This window comes from Aristolochia californica, unplaced genomic scaffold (assembly GCF_029961685.1).
Source record: "Aristolochia californica isolate CCGP_79_NKW_82.1479 unplaced genomic scaffold, dmAriCali1.0.hap1 SCAF_3, whole genome shotgun sequence".
NCBI classification, from domain to species: domain Eukaryota; kingdom Viridiplantae; phylum Streptophyta; class Magnoliopsida; order Piperales; family Aristolochiaceae; genus Aristolochia; species Aristolochia californica.
Genome location: NW_027181992.1, coordinates 48,180,963 through 48,202,880, shown reverse-complemented (window position 1 = coordinate 48,202,880; position 21,918 = coordinate 48,180,963). Strand labels below are relative to the sequence as shown.

The 21,918-nt window shown below is 40.1% G+C and overlaps 5 protein-coding genes across 8 annotated transcripts in view; 3 read left to right on the top strand and 2 right to left on the bottom strand.

Annotated features, from left to right (window-relative positions):
* The first annotated feature begins 940 nt into the window (after positions 1-940).
* On the top strand, positions 941-6,797 carry LOC137958790 (phytochrome A-like). The gene is made up of 6 exons (XM_068805921.1): positions 941-1,280; positions 1,514-1,633; positions 1,776-4,009; positions 4,155-4,971; positions 5,314-5,604; positions 6,711-6,797. Exons 3-5 carry the CDS (start codon positions 1,957-1,959, stop codon positions 5,408-5,410), a joined length of 2,967 nt encoding a protein of 988 aa, XP_068662022.1. The 5' UTR covers positions 941-1,280; positions 1,514-1,633; positions 1,776-1,956; the 3' UTR covers positions 5,411-5,604; positions 6,711-6,797.
* A 1,100-nt stretch (positions 6,798-7,897) lies between these two features.
* LOC137960437 (NAD(P)H-quinone oxidoreductase subunit S, chloroplastic) lies at positions 7,898-8,763 on the top strand. Its single transcript, XM_068808066.1, has one exon. The coding sequence runs from the start codon at positions 7,930-7,932 to the stop codon at positions 8,641-8,643; it is 714 nt and encodes a 237-aa protein (XP_068664167.1). The 5' UTR covers positions 7,898-7,929; the 3' UTR covers positions 8,644-8,763.
* An 885-nt stretch (positions 8,764-9,648) lies between these two features.
* On the bottom strand, positions 9,649-10,679 carry LOC137959286 (rhicadhesin receptor-like). Its single transcript, XM_068806684.1, has 2 exons — positions 10,479-10,679; positions 9,649-10,397 (listed from the first exon to the last, which is right to left on the bottom strand). Exons 1-2 carry the CDS (start codon positions 10,582-10,584, stop codon positions 9,847-9,849), a joined length of 657 nt encoding a protein of 218 aa, XP_068662785.1. The 5' UTR covers positions 10,585-10,679; the 3' UTR covers positions 9,649-9,846.
* A 1,854-nt stretch (positions 10,680-12,533) lies between these two features.
* LOC137960449 (methyl-CpG-binding domain-containing protein 4-like) lies at positions 12,534-14,277 on the top strand. The gene is made up of 2 exons (XM_068808081.1): positions 12,534-12,700; positions 13,556-14,277. Exons 1-2 carry the CDS (start codon positions 12,668-12,670, stop codon positions 14,033-14,035), a joined length of 513 nt encoding a protein of 170 aa, XP_068664182.1. The 5' UTR covers positions 12,534-12,667; the 3' UTR covers positions 14,036-14,277.
* A 315-nt stretch (positions 14,278-14,592) lies between these two features.
* The window catches only part of LOC137959834 (piezo-type mechanosensitive ion channel homolog), a 29,267-nt gene continuing 21,941 nt past the window's right edge, over positions 14,593-21,918 (bottom strand). For all 4 annotated transcript variants that reach the window (XM_068807216.1, XM_068807215.1, XM_068807217.1 and 1 more), the window contains 8 exons: positions 20,275-21,828; positions 17,176-19,706; positions 16,695-17,090; positions 16,455-16,613; positions 15,861-16,355; positions 15,427-15,568; positions 15,131-15,275; positions 14,593-14,992 (listed from right to left, as the gene is read on the bottom strand). In XM_068807216.1, coding sequence (XP_068663317.1) covers positions 14,857-14,992; positions 15,131-15,275; positions 15,427-15,568; positions 15,861-16,355; positions 16,455-16,613; positions 16,695-17,090; positions 17,176-19,706; positions 20,275-21,828 — 5,558 coding nt within the window. In that variant the 3' untranslated portion in view covers positions 14,593-14,856. The remainder of the gene's footprint in view (positions 14,993-15,130; positions 15,276-15,426; positions 15,569-15,860; positions 16,356-16,454; positions 16,614-16,694; positions 17,091-17,175; positions 19,707-20,274; positions 21,829-21,918) is intronic.

Genomic DNA, 21,918 nt, shown 5'->3' with positions numbered 1-21,918 from the left:
AAACCGTTCTTTCTCAGATTCTGAGCTCCAATTTTCAATCGGAATTTTCCTGTTTGACGGCGGAATTCTGTCAGATAGGACTCGTTTCAAATTCTCTCAGATTCTTGTTCACTCAATGGGTCAAATCGGTTGATTAGAACCCAGTCGCCTCACACTTAATCGCCGCCCCAACAATGACAAATTAAAATTTTATGTGGCCTAATTACGTACATGTCTAATCACTGGTTTACATTTTTAATTTAACAATATATTTTCAAAAATGAATATAGACTAAAGTTCATGTTAGGTTATCGATTTTGTTTTTAATTTATAAAATATATAGATGCAAATTTAATGGCTATTTTTTATTCTGTAATATTTTATTTACAACTGTAGTCTGTCTATTATCTATCATTTTTAAACAATAAAAAACAAAAAAAGAACTTACCCTTTTTTTATATGTTTATTAATTCTACCATGATCGTTTATCAGAGTTGTGACAATCACAAGCAACCTCCATGGGCAAAGCACTCTGGCAATTCGTTTATGCATGCCCAAAGCTCAAAACTTTAAAACCAAAGATACAGAGATAGAACAAACACAAATAACCACTGGTCCCATTTTTGTGGGAGGAGGCAGCAGACAAACATCGATGATGGCGAGTATTCTATACTCTTCCAATGCGAATGGGCCTTTGCCCGAAGTTTTGGTCGTCTATTGCTGAGTTTGGATGTCTCGTCATCCTGCATGAAGAATTGAATCGGAGCAGCAATGGAGGGTGAAGAGCATGAATGGCAGCCGGACCCATCGCCCATGAGGCAGTGAGTGAGGGAGGCAGTGAACTGAAATGGATCCGAGCGTCTGACACTTGCCATGAGCCGTACACGTGACCACTACTCTGCTTTCTTTGTTGGTATTCGCCAGATTACCTGTCAACCTCATCTCCCTCTCTGTTTCTTTCTTTCTCTCTCTCTCTCTCTCTCTTTTCCGACGATGCCCTTTTTCCGCGCGCTTTGCTACTAACACTTTCGGCCTTCCCGTCCCATGGCTTCCATCCACCTGCCCTTCATGGTTTGTTCCCCAATACCCTTTCTAGAAAAGGAATTATTACTTATTACAAAGCAAAGCGCACTTTCTGCTTTCGTCGCTCTGCTTACCGTTGATGCCAATAGTACCATCCAACTTCCATTCATCGATGCACCCATTTAATAAATACTAAATCCTTCTTTCCCAGCTTCGGAGGGTGCCTCCGATTTCCATTTATTCATGTCTTGAAGAACGTTCTTTCTCATCCCGAAGAGGTATGTCAGAATCCCGGAAAACTTCTCCTCGATAGTTTCTACTTTTGTGTATTTTTTAAAGTTGTGACACCCAAACTTCTTTCTCTCTCTCTGTGTTCAACCAGTTGTTGATTTTTGGAAGGTGGGAGTTGGCTTGGGTTGTTCTCTCTATTTTTTACTATTTTCTGCTTATAGCAAGTAGTTCTGGCTTAAGTGTGTGTTTGGATTTTGATTTTGTGGGTTTGGACTTTCAGCTCTCTCGTGAATTTTTCTCTCCTCCCCATGGCTTTCTCTGCTAGTTTTTGAAGCCTTCAGTCTCCGTAACGTTCTTTAAGAAGGCAGGTGCCGTTTTTCTAATTGTGGGCTCTATTCCGGTAAAATTTCACTTCAAGTTTTGACATACATCTGTCTTCATGTTTTATTCTCCTGTTTTTGTTAAACTTAATCCTGGAATTTGAGTCGTCCTGCGTTAGAAATGCTGGTTGACTCCTGTAGGACATTTTTTCTTTTCTACAGCTGGAGATTTTAACATGCAACATGTGCTATTCCTCTTAAAGCCAGATCGCTGTCTCAATTCCAGAACGCTTGATCAGAGAATTCATCTGTTTGTGCCTCACTATTTGGTGTAAAGGAATCTCCACCTCCAGTTTTTGGGCCTTTTTTTGGTTATTCTCTGTTGTCTCTTTTACGTATAAAAATGTCATCTTCAAGACCTGCCGCTCAATCATCAAATAGTTCTACAAGAAGCAAACAGAGTGCTAGGATCATAGCCCAAACGACTGCGGATGCGAAGCTTCATGAAGAGTTTGAGGAGTCTGGCAGTTCGTTTGATTACTCAAAATCTGTTGCAGTGAACAGCTCAATTGCTTCTGAACAACCCCGATCGGAAAAAGTGACAGCTTACCTTCACCACATCCAGAAAGGGAAGTTTATCCAAACTTTTGGTTGTTTGTTAGCTCTGGATGAGAAGACTTTTAGAATTATAGCCTTTAGTGAGAATGCCCCTGAGATGTTAACTATGGGTAGCCATGCAGTCCCAAGTGTTGGAGACCACCCCATACTTGGCATCGGAACTGAGGTAAGGACTATTTTCACTACACCAAGTGCTGCTGCCTTACAGAAGGCCTTAGGTTTTGCAGAAGTCTCTCTTTTGAACCCCATATTAGTACACTGCAAAACTTCTGGCAAGCCATTCTATGCAATTATCCATCGTGTGACTGGGAGTCTTATCATAGACTTTGAACCTGTCAAACCTTATGAAGCTCCAATGACCGCTGCCGGAGCCCTACAGTCATATAAGCTTGCTGCTAAAGCTATCTCTAGATTGCAATCATTGCCTCGTGGCAGCATGGAGAGGTTGGTTGATACTGTGGTCCAAGAGGTTTATGAACTTACAGGCTATGACCGGGTGATGGCCTATAAATTCCATGACGATGATCATGGTGAGGTTATATCAGAGGTGACCAAGCCAGATTTGGAACCATATCTAGGGTTACATTACCCAGCCACAGATATTCCTCAAGCTTCTAGGTTTCTGTTCATGAAGAACAAGGTTCGGATGATTTGTGATTGCTATGCTAAGCCTGTGAAAGTTTATCAGGATGAGAGGCTTTCATTTGATTTGACTTTATGTGGTTCCACGCTGAGGGCCTCACATAGTTGTCACCTGCAGTATATGAAGAATATGGGTTCCGTTGCTTCTCTTGTCTTGGCAGTGGTTGTGAAAGAAGGTGAAGAGGATGATAATCCAGACCCCAACCAAGAACCACAATCAAAGAGAAAGAGGCTTTGGGGCCTCGTGGTTTGCCATAACACAACTCCTAGATTTGTTCCCTTTCCTCTAAGATATGCATGTGAATTTCTCATGCAAGTTTTTGCCATCCATGTCAATAATGAGGTTGAACTAGAGAACCAAATACGAGAAAAAAACATTTTACGGACGCAGACACTTCTCTGTGATATGCTCCTTCGAGATTCCTCCTTGAGTATTGTGACCCGAAGCCCAAACATTATGGACCTTGTCAAATGTGATGGAGCAGCCCTCTTGTGCCAAAACAAAGTTTATACACTAGGCGTAACTCCAACTGAATCACAAATACGTGAGATAAACCAATGGCTCTCTGAGTACCATATGGATTCCACGGGTCTTAGTACAGATAGCCTTCATGATGCTGGATATCCTAAAGCTCTTTCTCTCGGTGACGTAGTATGTGGTATGGCAGCTGTGAGAATAACTTCAAATGACATGCTTTTCTGGTTTAGGTCACATACTGCTGGTGAAGTCAGATGGGGTGGGGCCAAGCATGACCCAAGTGATAAAGATGATGGGAGAAGAATGCATCCTAGATCATCATTCAAGGCATTCCTGGAAGTGGTGAAGAGTAGGAGTTTAGCTTGGAAGGATTATGAGATGGATGCAATTCATTCATTGCAACTTATCCTCAGAGGATCAACCAAAGAGACAGAGAGAGTTGACACAAAGGCCATGATCAGCTCTCATCTCAACGACCTCAAACTTGATGGATCGGAGGAGTTGCAAGCCGTGACGAATGAGATGGTTCGTTTGATTGAGACTGCCACAGTGCCAATCTTGGCTGTTGATGTGGATGGACTTGTCAACGGATGGAACACAAAGATTGCTGAATTAACTGGTCGGTCAGTTGATCAAGTCATGGGGAAGCATTTACTGACACTTGTGGAAGACTGTTCCACTGAAACTGTCAGGAGGATGCTTTCCATGGCACAAAAGGGTATGTCATGTTTTATGGTTGTTTCAATCATCATCTTCTTTTACTTTAGTAACTATTTGACATATCATACTTGACGTGTTTTTCTTTGTGCAATTATTTTACATCTCATACCTGGCTTTTCTTTGTGTGCTTTGTCATTGTTTAGGTGAAGAAGAGCAAAATGTCACTTTTCAGATGAAAACCTTTGGTCCCCAGAAAGATAATGGCCCTGTCATTTTAATCGTTAATGCATGTGCTAATCGGGACATTCACAAAAATATAGTTGGAGTTTGTCTAGTTGCCCAAGATATGACTGCTCATAAGCTGGTGATGGACAAGTTCACCAGGATTGAAGGTGATTACAAGTCAATAATACAAAACCCAAATCCACTTCTTCCCCCAATGTTTGGTGCAGACGAGTTCGGTTGGTGCTCTGAGTGGAATTCAGCAATGACTAAATTGACTGGATGGAAGAGGGAAGAAGTGATAGATAAGATGCTATTGGGCGAGGTGTTTGGGTCACACGCGGCATGTTGCCGTTTGAAGAAGCAAGACACATTTGTTAATCTTGGTATTTTGCTCAATAATGCCATGGTTGGTCAACAAACTGAAAAATTCCCATTTGGGTTTTTTGGACGAGATGGTAAATATGTGGATTGTCTTCTTTCTATGAGCAAGAAAGTGGATAGTGAAGGTGTCAGCACCGGTGTTTTTTGCTTTTTGCATATTGCAAGTCCAGATTTGCAACAGGCACTTCATGTACAGAGGCTGCTGGAGAAAACTGCTGTGAAAAGATTGAAAGAATTGACTTATTTGAGGCAAGAGATCAGAAACCCTTTATCGGGCATCATGTTTTCCAGGAGGCTGATGGAGGGTACCCAATTATGTGAAGACCAGAAGCGAATTCTGCACACTAGTGTACAGTGCCAACGCCAGCTCAACAAAGTTCTCAATGACTTGGATCTTGAATCTATCTTGGACGGGTAGCTCTCCAGTGACCTATTCATGATGGTTATGAGACCTTTGATTTGTGCAAGAATTCTTTACTTGGTTGTGTGGAGTTCAATTCTTTTATTTTTGCTTGTTTGCTTCTTCTTCTTCTTCTCAAATCATTTCTTCTCTGTTTATTCTATTTTATTGGAGACTCTGAAGTCCAGAAATGAACTTCAATTTTTCTACACTAAATTGATCAATCTGGTGAAAATCTGAATGGTTCAGCTGGCTTCCTGTCACGTATCCTTAGAAGGAACTGGCAGATAAAGAACTAGTGTAAATTTCCATATTTACTGGTGGTTTTGACTTCTTTTGTTTTGAATGTCAAACAGCTATTTGGATATTGAGATGGTGGAGTTTACTCTGCAAGATGTTCTGGATACTGCATTAAGCCAAGTCATGATTCAGAGTGAAGCGAAGGGAATATGATTTGTATGTGATGCCCCGGAGGAAGTGATGAACACAAGTTTCTATGGAGACAATCTGAGGCTTCAACAGATTTTGGCTGATTTTTTGTTAGTTTCAGTCAAGTTCACACCAAGTGCCGCCATGGTTGGAGTCAATATTGGCTTGGTCAAACATCAGTTGGGGAAGAGTCTCCACCTTTTGCATTTGGACCTCAGGTTTTGCTTTCTCAACATGTATTATGATATTATCCTTAATCCTGTCTATGTTGTCCTTGAATTATTAGTGGATTTGATCCTGAGCATGTCTTGTTCTAGAAACTTACCACTAGGTTTCTTAGATTTGATGACACTTTTTTCACGTCATTTTCTCATCCTTTATATTAACATTTTCTCTGGACACATTTTTCGTCTAACTGAATGTGCCATCTAGGATTCAATAGGATATTACCAATTGTTTGTTAGGATTCCTCCGGTGTTAATTGTTGGGTAGCTCACAATGGATTTTCTCTGAAGAATTGCTAGAAATCTAATTGTATTTATGTGAAAACTAGTTTTGTGATTCAGATTTGTTAAATTTTCCATAAAGCATCACAACGCAATATGGTGCCTCCTGGTTTATCTAGGTTGTTTCAGATTGTCAAAGGCACATACATCGATGTCAGTGTTGAATGTTTGAACACTGCAACTAGCAATCAGAAACCTAGAGACTAATGTGGGCACTTTCCATTTGTTAAGGAATAGTCTCACATGGATTAGTGAATACAAAAATCTTGAATTTATTAGTTGGAAAAGAGGCTTCCTAAGTTGGCTAGTCATTTTGGTATAGGTCTTGGACCCAACTTCACATAGTATCAGAGCAGGTACTTATATGTGGGTCTACACCTAAATTATCCACTTGTAGAGCCACAAAAGACGGCCTACACGTGAGGGGGAGTGTTATGGATTAGTGAGTATAAAGATCTTAAGTTTATTAGTTGGAAAAGAGGTTTCTAAGTTGGCTAGTTATTTTGGTATGAGCCTTAGACCCAACTTCACACCATTGTTATGCACAAAAGATAGTACATACTATTTCAAGCCAGGAATTGCTTTCGGGTCCAACTGATTGAAGTGTCAGCAGTGTTTATAACAAGAAAGCCCTGTGCATTCCCTTTCCATGAGGTTATTTAAGGGAAAAAGAATACGTGAAAGTTAGCAAAAGGGTTTTTTTTTGTGCTTCTTTTTCTCCCATCACAAATATTTTGTTTTTTCAATTATAAGTTGCATCTACAACCCTGTACATACATTCAGCTCATCCATAAGGTACGCCCTGGTTTTACTTTCAGGATCAGCCACTCCGGCTCCAGAATACCGGATGAACTACTCTCACAAATGTTTGAGAGTGACAAGGAGACATCTGAGGAGGGACTTAGTCTTCTTGTGAGTAGGAAATTGCTGAGGCTAATGAATGGGGATGTTCGTTACCTCACTGAAGCAGCTAAATCAACTTTCATCCTCTCTGTTGAACTTGCTTCTGCCCCTACCAAGGGAAAAACCCAAGCGTCCTCCTGAGGATATGGTTGTATGAACTGCAAGGATTATGAAAATGTTGACTGATTCTGGCTATGTGATATTGTTGTGCTTGACTTCTGCCAATACATGCTCTTCTATTTCCACTGTAGTCTACTTACCGCTCTCAAACTTCAGTAATCCCACAAGGGTTATTGCTGTCTACTTGAGTGAGAGACTCGAAAGTGCAAGATTTAGATGTCAATTCCAAGAAATTTGAGCAATGCTGTCTACTAATGCGTATTTTACAAAGTGTTAGGCCCATAAGGAGCTTCCATGCTTCCCTGATTTTTCATTTCGGTTGTTACTAGGAAATTTTATTTTCATATTAAACACTCTAATTAAGATTTAGTAGACCAAGTTGAATCGTATTGTTAGTATATTTAATTTTTTAATTATTATTTTTCTTAATTTTTTTTAAAAATATTTCCTGGGGTTCTACCCTTCTGTAGGGTTTAGAAGAAGAAGAGAGATTGCCCTTGAAGCACCCACTCTGTGCTCGTAGAGGGGTCTTAGTTTTTGCCCTTTCACCCATATAAAAAACGGGGGAGATCTCTCCTACCTCCATATAAAAAAGGGGGAGGGGGAGGGGGAGGGGTGTCCTTTATTTATTTATTTATTTATTTATTTAAATATATTCCAAAAACCAAATTTATAGATAATTAAAATTTTAAAAATAATTAAAATTAAAATTAAAATTAAAATTTTGAATCATGCTTTTTAAAGTGGTTTTATAAATCTAAAATATTTAAATATTTAAAAAATGCTATTTTTTTGCTATTTATCTGATACTACAGAGATAGAGAAGTGACGCGTGCCATACGGATGGTGTAAGCGTAAGTCTGTGATGTGATTAGAGGTGAGGGAGAAACAGGGATCCATAAAGATTTCTTTAGTGGATTACAGCATGCGCCACGTGTCAAACATTACGTGAGAAGATATGAACGAGAATCCCCCCCCTCCACTCTCTCACCTCTGCGATCTGTCTGCATAACCATGGCTGCCTCTTTCTTCGTCCCCAGTCTTCAAGGCCCAACCATCGAAAAAACCCCTTTTCTTGGCAACACAGCTTTCCCGATCTCCCGCTTTTCTCGAAAGCATGGCCTCCGTTCTCCCAAACTTTCTGCCAAGTTCGATCTTTTCGAGATCATGGGTGGCAGAGGCCTCTGCAACGGCGAAAAAGGCCTGATAGAAGAGCTCGGGAAAACCGTTCAGAACCCATCGAATACTGCTTCGTCTTCGGAATTAGAAAACCCAGGTACGTCTCCTGCTTCGTCTTCTCTGTCCCCATTTGACGGCGAAGACGCTTTCGAGAAGGAGCTTCTGGGTCTCACTGGGGGCTTCCCTGGCGGTGAGAAGGGGTTGAAGAAGTTTATTGAGGAAAATCCGCCACCGGAGAAGACAGTCGGGCAGGGTGTTGGGTTTTCCAGCTCCAAGCCGAAACCACCTGAATTGCCTCTTTTGATGCCTGGAATGACGGTAATAGTGAAGAACCCGAATAACCCGTTTTATATGTACTGCGGAATTATACAGAGAGTAACAGATGGAAAAGCTGGAGTGCTTTTTGAAGGCGGGAATTGGGATAAGCTGCTTACTTTTCGGCTCAGCGAGCTTGAAAGGAGGGACAAGGGACCGCCGATGGTGAATCCGAAGTCTGCTGTTCTTGAGCCTTTAATAGAGAATAAAGTTGTTGGGAATCCATTGAAGTGATTAGATTTTCATTCTGCAACTCCATTTATTTTAGTGTTTTCATATTTCAGAAGAGTGTGATTATGGAAATGTAGATCATGATAGCATTCGCGAGTAGAAGAGATGAGTTTTAACATCCAAGCTAGTATACCTGTTTTTCTTTTTTTGTTCGAAAGATTCAAGAGCACCTAATCTTGCACGGCCGTATAATCAAACTTATAAGTAGTGCCTGTTTATCTTCAAATTTACTATCCGAACAACTATCCGAGTGATGAAAAGCGGTTTCTTCCGCTGCTGATCATCAGAGGGAATTTGAAAGCGAAATGTTTTCCTAGTCGAAAAGATTGAAATCCAAGCTGATGTTTGATGAGATCTTATACCAGACCCTTCTTCTTCAACAACAGGTCCCTGGCAAGAGATTCCTGACAAAAGTTGCCATGGAAGGGACCGTGGCCTTCCTTCCAACTGAAAAAAGCGGAGCAGGGGAAGAATTGCAGTTTTCTCCTGGCATGATAAAGACATGCTGATAGCTTTCTTGAAACTTCTTAAATTAAGGATCCGCCCATGCTTTGCTGAAGAACAAAGCGAAAGGTCAGATGTTAGTAGATGATGACAATCTGTTCCAATATTCTTTGAACACCTTCAACAAACGAGGTCGCGTCCCCGTTACCCTGATGAGAAAAACATCTAATTAATTGATTGCTTCTCCTACCACTTCAGAATACACTGTGCCTTCTCGTCTTTTACAGGCAGAGAGATTGTGAGAAACAAATGGGATAACTTTCAGTCTTCTTCCTCCGCAGAACTTAATTTGCTGACATTATTAATGGGTTTGTAAGAATTAAAAATGGGTGAGCCAGTTCTTGATGAAGCTCAGGTTAGGCGACAGCAGTAGGGAAGTCAGACGCCCCCCCCTCCCCCCCTTCTAACCAACTATTTGCATTACAGTTTACACAGTACTTACGAACCATGATTAGGCAATAATGAAAGGTACTATTATTGTCTCGAATCTGGACGCTTACAGAAATCAAAAGTAATTATTTATTTCGTCAAAAAGTAAAAGGTACGAGTAAAAGAGAAAGATGACGCAGAAAAAAGTATTCCAAATTTTCACACGACGAGTGTTAAACAAATCGCCCGGTCTCACCAAGCTCAGCGGTATCAGGGCCAACGCCATCATCAATTGCCTTAAGAAGGCAGAGAGCCGAGCGCGGGAGAGAGCAATTAGGATTTCTTGGGCGGGGCGAGCTTGGTCCTGATCTTGTTTATCTCCTTGGTGCCGACCTGGAAGGCCTTGGTGAGGACATTGTCAGGGACGGGCGGGTTGGAGGTGAAGAGAGTGATAGCGATGGACTGGGTGCCGGGCAGTTGGCTGTTGAAGGCGGCGATAACGGCGGCGGGGACCTTGCCGTTGTTCTTCTGGAAGTGGACGAGTCCCCTGGGGAAGACGAAGGTTTCCCCCTTCTTGATCGTCTTGGAGATGAGAACATTGGCGGTGGTGATGAATCCCACATCGAGCTCGCCTTCCAGGACGAAGACCATCTCGGTAGCACGGGGGTGGGTGTGAGGGGGGTTGAGGCCGCCGGGGGCGTAGTCGATGCGGGACATGGAGACGCCGAGGGTGTTGAGCCCCGGGATCTTCTCCACGTTGGCGCCTGTAACGAGGGAGCCCATGGTGTTGTTGGTCGCCCCCGGCTTGGCCAGCCCGTCGAAGAAGAAATCCGTGGCTTTAACCGCCGAGGCAGCCTTGCAGGGGAACCCGTTCACTTTGGGGACTGAGGCCATTCATTCAGACAGACTTAAGTTTGTGAGGAAAAAAGAAAAAAACAACATATGGACGTTGGAATATTGAATACCTGCAGTGAGATCGGCGACGCAGATGTCTTGAAGCATGTCGGGATCAGCGGAAACATGGGCGGCGAGGAGGGCGAGGAAGGCAAGGAAGGCGAAGGCAGAAGCCATGACAGGAGGTGGGTAGGAGCTGGAGAAATATGGAAGAAGAGGCGATTTGCTTGGTGAGGAAGAGGAGGGAAGACTGGAATTTATTCAAGAGTGGTGACAAGGGTTGAAATTGTAGGTGGTTGATGATGTATCACTTAAGGCATGGATGAATTAAGCTTAAGCAAAATCTTTTGTTTCAAAATTGATGATTGACTCAGATAAACGGTTCCCCCTAAGCCACGTCTTATAAGGGACAGAATTAATGTCACCATTTACTTGGGATTAAACCATGACTTACGACATCTCTAGGGTTCTGGAAGAATCAAAAGGAATATTTTTTATCCAAAAAAATGCCACAAATATTATAAAAAAAAATTGTCAATAGAGAAATAATGATATATTTTTTCGTAGTGGGCACGTACACTTGAAGTTAATTTTTTTTTAATTGATTATTTTATAAGATAATTACTAGCTCATTAATAACTACAATTGACTTTTTTTTTTTTTTTTTTAATTTTCTTCTGAAAAACAAGTTGTAAATGGATCATGCTTCGTCGTTGTAATTACGGAAGTCTAACAGAGAATTAAAGAAACAGTCACTATTAAAGCTTGGCATGTCTGCCAAGCCAAGACGAAAACTTCACTTTATCTTCCATGTTCCATTTCCGTGTACGTTTTTCCTCTGTTTTTTTCATTTTTTTCTACCTTCTTCTGCTTCCTCTCATCATTAAATTTTCTACTGGTAATGTATAAGAATTAAGAGTAGATGATGCTTCCGGGTGCTGCTTTCCCCCATCCGATTTATCCATCGACTATTTTAAATCGGAAATTAATTGCTGTTTTTTGGGGTTAATTCATGTACTGTTCGATCTTCAATAAAGATGAAGAGATTGCGACGCGATGGGACGCGGTGGTTGGAGATTGTCGAGAGTCTTATCGTCTTTGTTCAGCTTCCCGGAATCCAGATCATAGGCGGCTGCTGGGGAGTTCATCTGTTCTTATTTTCATTCCTCTCTGCCCCCAAAATGAGAAAAATGGAACGGGAAGTCCTGGGTGAGAGAGACAATCAACGTCCTAGGGGTGCCTTGTCTTGAACAGGGGTAGGTGTGCCGTGCCCTCCACGAGTATCAAATTTTAAGGGTCGCCCACCCCTCCCAACCACATCTATTATATAATGGAGTTAGTGTCAATTTTATTAGCATATTCAAATTTTTATGTATCATTTATTGAATGGAATGAGAACGAAACAATTTTTTTTTATTATAATTATATCTTTTATTAAATAGTAGAACGAAAATGCATAAGATTTATTTTTTAATATAATTATAACTTATTTTATTTTTTATTTAAATTAATATATATTTAAGATAAAATATAATCCAAATGCCTTTTTATAAATTATATTAAATTTTATTTATTATATTTAAACTTGAGTAATTTTCATAATTTATTTTATGTTTTATAATAAAATTATTAGCCAAGAAATAAAAGGGTAAGAGAAGGGTTAGACATCTAAGATAGCTATTTTGTATATTTCGTAATAAATGATTTTTCATATTGGATAAATTTTATATATATTATTTATATATCAATTTTAGGCTAAATTTGTGCCGGCTTTGGTGTTATGCCATTTTTCATTCAGTTATTTATATTTATATATATATACTATTTATATCGTAACCCGGCTGACCGTCAACCGGTTCACAAGATGAACCGACCAATCCGTCCAAAGTATAAACCGGCTTTTGACTCAAGTAAAAACAAGGGGAGTTGAACTCTGTTTAGTCAGGATGGTCGCCTATCAGACGAAATTAAATTATTTTACTTTTTAAAGTAAATAATTGAATAAAAAATGGCAGAACACCGAAGCCGGCTGAAATATAGCCTAAAAATGAAGCAACGGTAGTCGGAAGAGACAGATTTTCGACAACCACTAGCCCATGTGGGTTTTACGGCGTCCCCATTGGGACAGGCGTCAACAGGGTTCAGGCTCTCACTAGCTCCTTGTCTCAGTAAAACCTCTGCAACTTAATAACGTAAAAGAGGAGAGAAGGGTGAAACCTCTCGAGCGAAGACGGGGGCTGTATCTACTGTCTAGGTGAAGATGGAGAATCGTCAACTATCTAGAAACTCTGCGGTATTGCTCATTCTTTTTCCCCTTGGCGTACACACGACACCTCTCTTCTTGCCTTTGAAGATCTAAAGAATTTCTTTCTTTTCTCTGTCTTAATCCGGAAACAGATTTTTCAAATCTTGAGTTATGATTCAACTAAGGAATTTGTTTTCTTGTCAAACTGAATGTGTTTTATGTGCACCATAGAGAAACAGAGATCAGTTCGGAGTTCCTATTGCACGATTTCGACCTTTGGAAGTTAATGTTGTTCTGGAAGTTTGGGGGATTTTTACCTTGAAGACGGGTAGTTTTAGTTTTAAGTTTCCTGTCATTTCCCCCTATTTCCTGAACCGATTTAGTAGTCAAGAAGGGCGTGAATTTGCTCATCGTTCTGTTCTTTACCAGAAATTTGGTACATCCAACAAGCGACTGAAGTATTCTATTTTTTTTTTTTTTCATTCTTTGAATTTTCTTTTTTTCTTTTTTTGTGTTCTGGTCTTCTCTCGGAGATGGAACAATTTTTTCATCTTTGATCAACACTATCTAGTATTCGTACATCGGTTCATCTTTGACATCTGCAGTTCGACCATATCTTTTGTGTTTTTTCCTTTTTCTCTTGAAGTTTCTGAGAAAATAAAAAATAAGACAATCTTCTCTTTCTTCTGTGAAGAAGAAAATTCCTGTTATTTTATCAACCTACTCTTGTTCTTTTGAGGAAATAGGAAACGACCAAAATGGTCCTCTTCTTCTTTCTCGGTCACTGCTAACAATCAAACAAATTCTCCCACGCGTAGGTTTTGAGATTGCTACAGTTTAAGAAATTCAAGCACTTGTAATCTGTTTTTATGGTGAGCTAACTTGGTTTGCAAAACTCTCCAGCTGAAAACCTACAATGTGGTCGGTTCATACGCAGTGCAGTGTGGCTTATGCTTCAAATGGTCCAACATTCCAACAAAAGAAGAATATGAGACCATCAGGCACTCATTTATAGAAGACCCATGGGTGTGCTCGAAGAAGCAAGGAGGTTCTTGCGATAGTCCCGCTGATCTTGAGTATGATACGTCTCGAATGTGGATTGCAGACAGACCTAACATTCCCAAGCCTCCACCTGGTTTCGAAAGAGTATTATCCAGAAGAAGCGATTTTTCAAAGTTCGACGTTTACTATGTTACACCCATGGGGAAGAAACTAAGAGGACCATCCGACGTAGAGAAGTTGATACAAGAGAATCCCCAATACAACCGCCTCAATCCGTCGGATTTCGTTTTTTCTTCTCCAAAGATATCCAAGGAAATGGTTCGTGGGACCCCAGCAGAAGAAGGCAATACAAATCCAAATAAAAAGCTGAAGAGAAGTTGAAGGAGACCCATTTTTGTGCGAGAATGCCTGTGTTCCGATCCGTGGTTGATCTACTTCGCCCTCCTCTCCTGTGTAAAGTTGTTTCCTGGTAATTTTGTATGAACCCCAATCATCTCCTTTGGGAAATGAAATTCGATCACTCATTGCTTACCCCTCTCCTTCAGTGTAACGATGCTTTGTTTGTCAGTTCTGCTCGCAAATCAATATAACCTTAAAAGAGGAACACAGCTATCTTTTTTGAGTTGCAGTGGCAAAACTGTTACTTACTGTGTGGTTTCTCCGGTTCACTTTACAACACTACATTTGCTATTCTTAACCTTTGGATTTCTTCGAAATCCGTCAACTGATACTGGTTCCAATATCATGGGTGATATATGACAGAGCTCATTGATGACTGCATGAAAGGGCAATCCAGATCAAAATAGAGAAAGCTATACTTATGGTACTGGACAGGGATACTCACATTGGCTGACATTAATCTAGATGATGGACACGACAAAAGGAATACCATTTTTGTGAAATAAAAAATTCCAATAAATAGAAGAAGGATACCCAGCCATTCTAATGATTATCAAAATTTATATACATACAACAAGAACAAAATTAGCATCCTGAACATGTAGAAGCAAATACCCATTACAGAAGATACACGGAAATCCCGACTGGAAACAACCTGTGTGTTATACATGTAATCCCACCTGAATTTCAAGGCACTGCCAGCTACAAGTTTCGTCCAATTGCTTGGCCTATTAAACAGGGCCACTCCGTCCATGGTGTTTGATCTGGTTGTTGTCAGCAATCACACCCAACACCTCTAGCACTTAATCAGGCTTCGTATATTCCAGAAGCATATGGGGCGACCGGTAGATTTTAACGAGTGTCCAGTAAAGCACTTCTTCAACCTCCAGTTCACCCTCAGCTCTAGCAGCATAGATGTCCTCACAGATTGCTACCAGCCTGTACCATAACAGGAAAATTATGATTTCTATCCATTCCATGGACGATCCGGCGATGCAAAATTATGCTGTTCAAGGCCCCAAGTTTTTAACTCTTTTAAACAATGGCTAACAACAAAACGAGAATGAAGGAGGTTACCTGTCACAAGATGGTAAGTTTTCGTACGGAATTCTCATCCTCAGGTCTGAACATTGAAGTCTGATGAACCGTCCAACAGCCAGCACAAATGTTAGGTAGAGGCTCCAGATGCTGAACTTACTAAGTGTTTCACCAAGAATGCCCTCTGAAAAAGGTTTAATATTTTAAGCAACAAAAAATAATAAAATTATTACCAAAATAAATTCCCCATCGCCAGACCATGAAACAACCTCCTAGAGTAAAAAATATATATTTCTGCCAAAAGGAATATAATTGTGCTATTAGTAAAAACATACGCGGTGTCTCCTCAGATACAATAATGGCCATCGGTCCGGTCAATCCTTCACAACCTGCCATATCAGTCGCATTGATACTATGGAAGGACCACCATTGTAGACTTCCATGGTTCAGAGAAAGATCACCACTAACCTCGTCTCCCTACATCAAGTGTGACCGCAATTTTATGGTAATTACAGAGAAAGCTTGTCCAGATTAAATATGAAGAAAAATTTTCTACAGTATATTTCAAAATATGGATGTCATCTCCAATTAAAAGAAAAAGGTAACTTCATCTAAACTAAGATAAATTGGGAACATAATTTAAATCTCCATAGGAAAACTCTTTGCATCCAGATGTCAAATATGGATGTTTAATTCTGCCAATGTTGTGCAGACTCATGCTACATGGCTGTGGATCTAAAAAATAAGCTAATATCAGACGTATGCTTACCGGTTGTTCCAGTCGCCGAATTTCACCAGAACCAGTGACACGGAAGTATTTCAGATAGATGTCCTGTATCCTGAAACTATCACTAGTTCCATTAATAACAGCTTCTATCTTCCATGGTTCTGGATACTCAAAATCCACTTCATATTTGACTACTTCCTTTCCCTTCGGCCTATCTCTTGTAAGGACCCATGAAAAAATAACCCACACCTTCGGATAAAGTGATCTGATGAATCTATCCTGAACCACAGGTGGAACTAACCATGCTGAACTAGCATCTGATTGGCAGCATATTAATTGGATATCTTTCACATTGTACACATCAAGGTAACCCTCACGATCAAGATTTAGATTTGCATCCAGGTCCTCCCAAGGAGTTCTAGTGCACAGAGTAGTTTGATACAGGCTCAATCTTCCACCCGAGGTTATCACATCAATTTGAACATTTACATCTTTAATGGGGTTTGCAATGTTTGTCGGGTTACCACTGCTGTACATCTGCAGATATAGAAATTAAAAGCATTAGAACTGAAAAAAGAAGAAAAAAAACCGCTATCGGTTATGTGTTAAGACATTACATAGGAAAATCTCACTCACCAGCATAGGGGCCCAGATGACACATATTAAAACAAAGAACAAACATATTCCATTACAGAATTTGGTCATTTTCGTCTGCTTCTCTCCTTGCTTATGTGTTGCCCTGTTCAAATCTGCATCACATTTGACGAGATACAAGCTTCCATGGATATCTTCCAACTGTTAGAAATGCATGTCAGATTTTGAAATATATTTAAGAATTTTATCAAAGAACATTGAAAAAGATTATGAAGCTCCTACCTTCAGCCAGTCATACATTGTCAAAGATGTTGTAGTGCATGACCAATCAAGAACACAACGCAGCTCATAAAGAAATGGCAGGGCACGATACAAACGAAAACCTAAATAATTTATTTGGCTAATTTTACTAGTCAAAAATTGTCGGTACAAGGTGCTTTTATGTGGAATTCCATATCGAATCTGCAGTGCCTGCAGAGCTAGAGAAACTGCCTTTGTAAGGTAGATAGCACGAAGAGCCAGACCACCAGCTTGTCGGTGAGAAGGTTCCATGTACCAAGCATACTCTGTGATAAAATATGTAAAGAGAACGAGATTGAAGAGATAGAATATCACTTTCACGATGGCAAATGAACAGAGGTAAATAATACGATCAAGAACAATCAAGAAAAAAATAGCCTGCCAAAGAGAAAACTGCCGTCAGTTCTAAAGCAAAGTTATCAGAATTTTCTGTTAACTGAGAGACCATAAATAGTGCGTGTACCATTAAGATAAATACAAACTCCTTTGGAAATTGATCTTCGAGCTGATATACTTCAAGAAACTTGCTATTATGTTTAATAACAGTTTGGTAAAACATAGCAACCAAAAAGAAAACTGTCAAATCTGCCCCAAATATGTAAGCATAAAGATCGATCTCCCTTTTACCCCCACCAATCACAGACATTATAGGGTAAGGAAACCCTATCTCCTCGACTAGACCCATGTTTCTAGCTTTATTTATCTCATTTGCCACATCAGCGGCCGGAGTTAATGACTTGTACCGCTCTTTCGCAGGACAACCAGCTAGAGGTGAAGCATAAACAACTTCAAAAACTGCCAAAGCCACATTGGGGTTTTCTTGACTCTTTTCAATACTTTGAACACGAATGCGACTAGCAGAGTGGCAAGAACTTAGGGATTTCTCCCTGCACCTCAAATCATGCACTGCAGCAAGTAAGCTATTTACTCCAGATTCCATTCGCTCAGGCTGAATCCCATCTTCTGGCCACTTATCTATTTCCATTGAAAGTTGTACAAAGTAGGGAGGCGCTTCTGCTCCCTGTATTAGTGCTTTGCAGTATCTAATGAAACTTCTCATAATTCCTTCTAGAAAATTTCTAATTGGAAGCAGAAGCTTCTGATGAGCCCACTCTGTCCAACTGGAATACCTACGCGTCTCATTCCGATACAGCTTTCTCCTTTGGAAAAATTTGAATTTGACAAGTGACTCCCATTCCCCATCTTTTGCAGTTATTGAGCTCTGTAGAAGAGTAGAGATGTACACCAAAAACAGAGGTAAAGTGCTAATAACAAATGATGACATAATACTAGATGCTGGAAATCCTAATTTCTCAAGTAGAGGCCAGTGAAAGCTCAATCCACAGTGCTGGATGATGATTTGATACAAGTACTGGAGCAAGATATTGACCTCTGTGTATATAAGCATAATGGTCCAAAAGAAGGAACTGGGGCCTGAATTCACACAAAGAGCATACAGGAAAAGAGCTGCAATGTAGACCATAGACATCAAACTGAAGTTCCAGAGGAACACAATGACAAAACAACAGTAACACACAATGTCATTGTTGGAGCGTGTTTGAACCCATATATAACGACAAATCTTTCCAATCTGCAGGCTTGCAGTGCCCCCTGTGATCCTATCACTACTAGAACGAGCAGATGAAGTTCGATCAAACCGTTCAAAGCCCATCTTGTTCTGACTCTCTATTTCCTCATATACTTCACCCTCATCTGAAGAGTGCTCATTTGAATCTGATTCCTCTTTCTCTATGTTCAAGAAGCTCACAATATTAGTGACAGCCTGGTTTCCAAGGGATTGGACCTGAGAAACCCCATCACCAATCAGTTGCACTGCTGAAATTAAAGGGTTCTCCTTTGAATGACCTTTCAATTTCTCTCCTCCGGAGGAATTTGGAAAGGAACTGAAAGGTTTCTCATCCAGTTCAGTGATCTCACCTTGAGTGGCTGATGGCAGAGCTTTTACAGGCTCCACCAACGCTGTGCCATAGGTCCTACTTCCACTGGAATCATGCATTTCATTCCCATGTAGATCAGGCGCAAGAGAGTCAAAAGAAAATAATGGATCTGTACTAATATTCTGATCCTGCTTATGAATTTCAATCTCTTTGTCAGGTGCCTCAGCTTTATTCACATTTGATGATTTATGTCTTCTTCTGATGCCATCACTTCCACAGGGAGAATTGCCAATATTTGAAGCAGTGTTCATACTGTGAAGTTGAATTTGCAAGTTAAGCATCTCAGCTTTCATTTTCTCAACTTGCAAGTTACGTTTGCGTTTCTGCTCCTCAGACTTACGAATGTGTTGCAACTGGGCAGTCTTCCAAGCAGCCTTTTTCTCTTGTTCCCTCACTATGGCACCAATTTGCTCGGCTTCAAGATATCTTGATACATAATCAAATTCTCTTGAACAAAATATGTATGATTGCATAGAGACCAACAAAAAAATTACAATTTCAACCAATGCGGAGCGAGATGTAATCCGGAAGCCATAGTCATACTTATAAAAGCCAATAACCTCATATATGTAATCTATCTTATCACACCTCCCGGCACTAAAATCTCCAAAAAAAGGAGATTGATAAGCCAAAGAGAGAACAATGAGGGCAAAATTGTACATCCGCAAGAATTTGAAAATTTTGTTCTTCTTTTTAAGCATTTCAAGCCGCATTCTGAAGAAAACAAGAGCAAAGGCAAGGTACCCCAGATGCAAAATATCATACTCCAGGGTTCCAGTAATCATAATCAACACCAGAACAATATCTAATAAATGGCAGTATGAATAGAGTCGCAAATAGTCGAGGACAGTCCATAGACTTTTTGTTTCAAAAGAGAGATCTCTCCAAACAGAAGCATCTTTTCGCTGCAATATCATCTGACGATAAGTATGTGACTCAGTGAATCTGGGGAGGTGGTCAGAACGAAGCTTGAAAGATGCAAAGATGAAAACCATATAATAGCTGATAAGCATCCTTGGATCATCAACTATAACTCCTGCGAAAGAGTCACATGAATTGATCAGGAGAACAAAGGTTCTCTAAACTCCAACCCTACCCAGAAAAAGGCAGTGATATGGGGAGACACGGTGTTACTGTTTATACACAAGTAAAGGCTAGCATTGTACTGTAAGTATGACTCACAAATAGCAGTTTTCTAGAACTGTCAGCCTACGAATGGGACAATATAGAAAATAGCAACCAACATTTATCTTCATCAACTGAAACTCCACATCTCTGATTGGTCAGAACTGTTCAAGTTGCAACATATGGGGACAGGGACAAACTGGACCACTCAACATATTTATCCTGTCACCCACTTGTGCCACTAGAGCAGCCAGTTAGGAAATGCACCATCCATATGATAAACAAGATAAAACCTTACGAATCCAAAAGAAAAAAAAAAGTAATGGAGCAAAAGTTATTTAGAATAAAAATTCAAACAAAGTGTATTATAGGAAACAATTTAAATGAAGGGAAACCATCTGAGATTAAAAGAGAGAGAGAGAGAGAGGGAGGGAGATTGGCAAATTAAGCAGCATCTAACATTGATAGAAGAGCAGTACCCAGCCAACATTTCTTGCAGTAGTCATAGTAAACACTTGAGTTACTCCAGCAGTCATGGCAACGGATATTCCTCTCAGTAGATCCATGATGAGTAAAAGAAATCAGATTATTCCACATAGCCAAATATTCAACCATGAGAACTGAGGCAAAAGTGAAGAAAAAAATTGGCCACACTTTACGAAGAACACCTCGACCAAGAAGAATACAAGCAGCAAGGGACAGAATATAGAGCATTGAGACGGCATTTAGAAGAGCAAAGCTTGCAAGAAGTAAAACAATCATATTTATCTCAAGGCCCAGCAGGTTGAACATATTCTCCATCCAAAACATTGTATACGTTTTGAGTGTAGTTTTCTGCGTCTCAAACCTCTCCTTCTTCAAAGCATGAATTCTCTTCTTATTCCACTTATGGCTCTCTTTAGAACTTCCCCATATTGAAACAAAAGAATATCTTCTTGAGTGTCTATTAGGTCCACTTGCCTCAGGAGAGACAGAATCTGTATCTTGGTTGGTCCCCATACCAAAAGATGGCCATGAGTTTGCAGTCACAACCCTTCGTCTTATCGAGAGTGCACTTGAATCAAGTAATGATCCCGATTCTTCAATATCAATGGAGCTATCAGTTGAGGTTTCCTCAGATGAGACAAACAATTGACAAGGCTCTTCCCATTTACCTGTATTTAACAGAGAATTTGGCATCCTTTCTAACCAGCGAAAAACATTGTACTGGAGAATACATGCAACTATTACCAGAACTTCTCCCCTTAAACCAGATTCACGACCCCAAAATCCAGAGCCAAATACACGAAAGCCAAGAAAGGAAGCGAGATGAGAATGACGCTGACCAGGGAACATCTGAGCTTCTTTCCCCCACATCTGGAAAACATATTCAGTTGTGACCAAGAAACCAGTATAAACCAAAAACAACTTTGAGGGGACACGAGAAGCTTTTGGTAATGCTGAACAGAGAACAAGACCTACAAGATACACAAATCCAAATGCACTAATTGGAGACAAAGATGCATAAAATACAGCCACGGACAAGATCTTGTCGCTGTGCCAAATGACAAGCCTGCGAATGAATCCAAGAGCACTCTGTTCCTCTGACTGTTTAGAACTGCTGAACAATTTAGCATTACTACTCTGTCTCCTCTCATAGCTATAAAGTTGCATAACAATCAGAACAGCCAACGATTCCCAAACATTCTTAAACAAAGAAGATTTAGGATTATACCCCAAGTATGGGTACAAATCTATAATCTTTGAAAGCCATTTTTCCAAGCTGGAGAAAATGCTCAAGGTATAGATAAGGATATATACAGAAACTGCATAAACTTTTAGAGGAAACCAAAGGCGTCTTCTTGTCTGCTCCACAAGCTGTCTTCCAATTATCCAAAACAACAGGAAAAAGAGGTATCCAAATGATATGTAGTTAGGATTCACCAGATAGACAGTCAGAAGAATCGTCAGAAAGGCAATATAGGTTCCATATGACCGATATGTGGATAAAAACTTCTGACCTATTGCACCAAGATATGTTGCTATCCATTTCTCTGAAAGAAAACAGAAAAAGGTAAAGAACATGTAAGTCATATTTTTCCTCTGCTAAATGATTCAGTGTTCCATTTTCATGCCAATCACTT